The sequence below is a fragment of the Colobus angolensis genome, unplaced genomic scaffold (genome assembly GCF_000951035.1).
Source record: "Colobus angolensis palliatus isolate OR3802 unplaced genomic scaffold, Cang.pa_1.0 Scaffold29, whole genome shotgun sequence".
In the NCBI taxonomy this organism is placed as follows: domain Eukaryota; kingdom Metazoa; phylum Chordata; class Mammalia; order Primates; family Cercopithecidae; genus Colobus; species Colobus angolensis.
In genome coordinates this window covers 3,918,145-3,923,335 of record NW_012116154.1, presented here as the reverse complement: position 1 = coordinate 3,923,335, position 5,191 = coordinate 3,918,145, and the positions used below count along the sequence as shown (strand labels likewise).

At 44.1% G+C, this 5,191-nt stretch overlaps 2 protein-coding genes across 6 annotated transcripts in view; one reads left to right on the top strand and one right to left on the bottom strand.

Annotated features, from left to right (window-relative positions):
• Positions 1 to 3,236, bottom strand: part of RPL9 (ribosomal protein L9) — a 5,375-nt gene extending 2,139 nt beyond the window's left edge. Inside the window, 5 exon segments of the mRNA XM_011949092.1 lie at positions 776 to 1,001; positions 1,882 to 1,977; positions 2,490 to 2,605; positions 2,690 to 2,736; positions 3,185 to 3,236. Coding sequence (XP_011804482.1) covers positions 776 to 1,001; positions 1,882 to 1,977; positions 2,490 to 2,605; positions 2,690 to 2,735 — 484 coding nt within the window. The 5' untranslated portion in view covers position 2,736; positions 3,185 to 3,236.
• A 67-nt stretch (positions 3,237 to 3,303) lies between these two features.
• LIAS (lipoic acid synthetase) overlaps positions 3,304 to 5,191 on the top strand; it is a 25,160-nt gene continuing 23,272 nt past the window's right edge. For 4 of the 5 annotated variants that reach the window (XM_011949094.1, XM_011949096.1, XM_011949093.1 and 1 more), the window contains exon 1: positions 3,304 to 3,460. In XM_011949094.1, coding sequence (XP_011804484.1) covers positions 3,416 to 3,460 — 45 coding nt within the window. In that variant the 5' untranslated portion in view covers positions 3,304 to 3,415. The remainder of the gene's footprint in view (positions 3,461 to 5,191) is intronic. The other variant, XM_011949097.1, reaches the window with a different exon arrangement.

Here is a 5,191-nt window from a genome sequence, read left to right as displayed (position 1 = left end):
AAAAAAAAAAAAAAAAAATTTAAAAAGTTAGCTGGGGTCAGGCACAATAACATTCCTTGAAATCATGAAATCAGCCTGGGCAATTTGGCAAAACAGTCTCTACAAAAAATAAAAAATGAGCTGGGTGTGGTGGCAGACACCTGTAGTGCCAGTTAGTGGGGAGGCTGAGGTGGGAGAAACACCCGAGCACGAAGGTGGAGGCTGCAATGAGCTGAGATCACACCACTGTACTCCAGCCTGGGCAACAGAGCAAGATGCTGCCTCAGATAAAAAGCACCAATCTTTAAATTTTTTTTAAAGCTATGGTATTTACTATGTATTACGCATGCACTGTTATTTTTCAACTTTAAGTCATTTAATCAAAGATGTTTGCAATTTTAAGCTACGGAGAGATGATACGCCCAAGGTGGACAGTGAGAGCTGAAATTTAAGCTAGGCTATTAACCACTACTCATGTGGTTTTCTCTTTAGATTTTAAAGGTTCTTACCACAAAGAAGTGGAGTGATGGATATGTTAATTAGCCTGATTTTGTCATTCCACAGAATATACATATATTGAAACATCACACTGTGCTCCATACACACCTTTTGTAAATTACAAGTCTTTAAAATATTTAATTTGCCAAGTTAAATACAACCACCACTACAAACTACTCCAATGTATCAACTTTCTGAAATTGTAATCAATATGATATAAACCCTCAAGTAGCACCAACAGTTACAAGTGTATAATTCTAAAACAAATCTGGCTTTATTCAGCACAAACACAAAACACCAGCCAACTAAAGTATGAAAGAGGTTGGGAGTGGAAAAGGAGAAAAAAAAATATGAAGGAAAAATTTAATTCTCTCTGAGGGTATGCACATACCTGGTCTCATCCGAACCCTGCGGATGTATTTTTCACCCAAGAAATTTCGGATTTCAACAAGAGACCCATTCTCCTGGATAACGACGTTGATGGGGAAGTGAGCATACACAGACCTCATCTTATAACGGAAGCCCTATATTAAATAAGCAAGCTATTACCAATGCTGAAGAATATTTTTAATAGTTTTAAAATTTTGTAAGAACTGTGTCTCCTGAACCAAGCCTTATAAACATCGTTCTGTCTATTCAGTGGACTGTAAAGCTCCTTACAGAGGCATTTATTTCACTCTCTCTCATGCCCTCAATGAACAATGCTGCCCTCTTTCAATGAGAACCCCAAAGCCCTCATGTTTGACATTAGACTAACATTTACTGAGTAGTACTAAGGTACAGCACACGGCCAAGAATTGAAAACCATTTCAGCATGAACTTTTTATCCTGAGGGGAGAGAAGGTGGGCTGGAAACAATAAGGACATATATAACGGCAACAGACAGAAAACTCAGAAACTACATCATTTTCTATCCCAACAAGGGGGTCCTGATGGTGAGATGTGATTGCCACCTAGTACTGCAACTGTAGATTTCCTATTTTAAAAAAAGAAAATTCGCAAGATGTGAAAATTCACCATTAGCCTACTTTTTAAAAACTGCACCCATCTAGCCATGCATGGTGGTTCATGCGGCAATCCCAATACTACGGGAGGCCAAGGTGGGAGGATGCCTTAAGCTCAGCCTGGACAGAACAGGGAGACCCCAGTCTTGATTCAAAAAAAAAAACACACCACCACCACACACCCCCCCCTCCCACAGAAAAAACAAACATGTTGTACCCATCTGGTCTTTGCTCTCAGCTCTATCGCTTGAAGACCCAGAGATGCCTATTTTTTGCCAAGTTCGTGTGTATTACACCAAATAAAATGCGTAACCCATTCTCTGAGACATTTAGGGTGTATAAAGCAAAGGTTTGAGAAACCTCCCTTTCCAAAACAAAGAAGTCTGATTCATCTGCTTACCAGTGTAACACCCTTGATCATGTTCTGTACGTGACTACAAATAGTCCGAACGGTAGCCAGTTCCTTTCTGTTACCCCACCATTTGTCAACCCGAAGCTGTAATAGAAAAACGTATTCTTTCCAGAAATATGCAGGCTTAGATAACAGACCACTTACCCAATTACTTTAAGATTCTAGAATTCACCCTAATCAAAGCACATGGTTTTCAACTGGAAAAATCCAACCACCTATAAAACCACCCAAAAGTTAAGCTTTGTACAAGTTGCAACAAACTTCCCTTCTGGAAAATTAAATCATCAGGTTTTACAGACCTACTGCTAGTTCCTAGGATCTTTACAAAGCAACCACTAGGAAAATAAACTAAACTTCTAACACTATTAAGACGTGTCACTGATGACCACTACTACATTTGAGCTTTATGTAATTCGCTGTGTTAAGAATCTGGTTTTTTCAATTTCACTAACGGAAAACTGGCTGGTATTCTGGACAGCAACATTTAAAGCTAAAACTCTGAACCTCAATTCGAAAATTGTTAAAGTAACCAAATGCGATGCTGTTATAAACCACCGTCCAACGAACAATTGAATTACCAGAAGAAAAACCCTCACCCTCTTTTTTTTCTTTCCAAGAAGACTGAGTTCTACATTGATGTGATTGAAGTCCCTCCGCAGGGTTCCTCTGGGGCCCTTCACGATAACTGTGCGTCCCTTCAGAGTAATGTCGACTAGAAGAGAGAACACACTCGTCAGGCCACACAACGCTTAGAACGTGTAGTAAAGATGTATGAAAAATACATGAAGTCTCATACCATTTTCTGGAATGTCGACAGTCTGATTGCTGAGAATGGTCTTCATTCTGAAACACAAACACTGGGGGTGAGGCCGACCCAAGGCCCGTTTTTCCACCAAACTACGCCGCACAGAGCTCCACTCCTACCGGAGACTGCCAGGCGGAAGTTCCGGAGACGATATTGGAGGACGGGGCACCCACAGCCGGCCCCAGTGCGTCCCAGCCCGGAAGGAGCAGCCCCAAAGCGAGAGTTACGAGGCCCAGCAGGCGAACTCCCGCTCAGCCCAACCCTGGAAGTTCTATCCGGGCGGCGCCATCCCGGCAAGCCTGAGGGGCGGGAATAGGCCAAAAAGCCCAAAACAGGATTCGCATCCGGCGCCGCCAGGCTCATATGGCCTTACCAAGCTGGGGGACAAACAAGACAAGGTTCCGAAAGTGGGAGCCGCGCCACAGCCTTTCCCAGAGCAGATGGCTTCAGATTCCTAATGTCCCGCGAGCACAGAAACATCCTCACCTTACAGTAGACGCAGCAAAGAAAGAACGTCTTTCGTCATTACGTACTTGTATCCCGTAAGGGGGGGGCTGCGTATTGCGTCATAAGTGCGCGACGCCACGTAAGGTTAAAGCAGCCAATCATGGAGCAGCTCGGCTGTTTGTCGTAAACGGAGCGACGTGTTATCGACCTGTCCTTTCCCGGGAGCTAGTGATCTCTCAATTCCTGCGCTGCGCTAGTTCTAAAGAGGAAATGTCTCTACGCTGCGGGGATGCAGCCCGCACCCTGGGGCCCCGGGTGAGCGGCGGGGCGAGCGGGTTTGGGCGTGGGGTGGGGGAATCCTATCCCTTCAGAGCGCCCACGCCCAATAATGAAGGTCAGTGCATTTACTTCTAGCCAACGGCAGTTTTAAACATTTTTCGTGTAATCTCATGTAATTCTTCCACCAGCCGCAAGATATTGATATAGAGTCTCTGGCATCAGTTTGTTTGAAAGCCTCTCTGGGCCGGCACTGAGGACTTATTTTCTGTTTAGAGTGGTTTGTACCCTATATTTATGGAGCACTGCAGTGAGCACGCCACATAGCTATTCTGTGTTGGACTCTTACTGTGTGTAAGACACCACTCTAGCCGCAGAGAACACAAACCTGTCCTCTAGGCTTTAGCTGCAGACATTGAGAATTGCAGTAGCAATCGTGCAACACCCTAACAGGCACTCTTTTGAGTTGTCGAAGGTTCTTTAGCGTTACATGTGCAGACTCGCGGATTTTGTAGTGTTCTGGCTGTCTCATGCATGTTTGTGTTCAGATGTAAAAGCCGAATACCATGATTTCTTATGTTCTTGACTGCCATGTTCGAACACAGAAAAAATGTAACCTAGAAAGTAAAAACGTTCATCCTGGCCAATGTGGTGAAACCCCGTCTCTACTGAAAATACAAAAATTAGCTGAGCGTGGTGGCGCGCGCCTGTAATCCCAGCTACTCGGGAGGCTGAGGCAGGAGAATCGCTTGAACCCGGGAGGCGGAGCTTGCAGTGAGCTGAGATCCGGCCACTGTACTCCAGCCTGGAGGACAGAGCGAGATTCCATCTCCAAAAAAAAAAAAAAAAAGCTAACCAAATAAAAATTAGCAAAATACTGTATTTTAAACAAGATTTAGATAAAATCTTGTAGGCATAATTAGAAGTAGTAACCATACAAACCTGAATTTGAAACAAGTTCAATGTCATTTCCTTCAAGGATTAATTCATCTTTCTGGGCTTGAGATACTGAACAAGCAACACCTAAAAGGGGAGAGGGAATGTGCATAGCATCAACACCAAACTAGATCTGTGTAAAAAATATTTAAATTGCAGAGGCACTAATTTATTCCATGTAAAACTCCATGCACCAAAAGAACCTTGTCTTAAGATTTTGGGGCCAGGCACAGTGGCTCACGCCTGTAATCCCAGCACTTTGGGAGGCCGAGGAGGGCAGATCATGAGGTCAGGAGATCAAGACCATCCTGGCTAACACAGTGAAACCTCATCTCTACTAAAAATACAAAAAAGTAGCCGGGTGTGGTGGCACGTGCCTATAGTCCTAGTTACTCAGGAGGCTGAGGCAAGAGAACCACTTGAAGCTAGAAGGCAGAGGTTGCATCGAGCCGAAATCGTGCCACTACACGCCAGCCTGGGTGGCAGAGCGAGACTCTGTCTCAAAAAACAAACAAAAAAACCATTTTGGTTTTACAGCACCTGCCTTACCTGTGCCAAAATCTTACTTGTGTTCCTACTTGAATGAATCACAGTCCTACGGTGGTTACTCCTTCGGTGATTTAATTAAGGTATTCAATTTGCCAGAATTTATTTGTACAAAGCCTTGTGCCAAGTCTTAGTTCAGATCAGCCTGGACAACATAACAAGACCCTGCTTCTACAAAAAATTTAAAAAGTTTGGCCGGGCGCGGTGGCTCAAGCCTGTAATCCCAGCACTTTGGGAGGCCGAGATGGGCGGATCATGAGGTCAGGAGATCGAGACCATCCTGGCTAA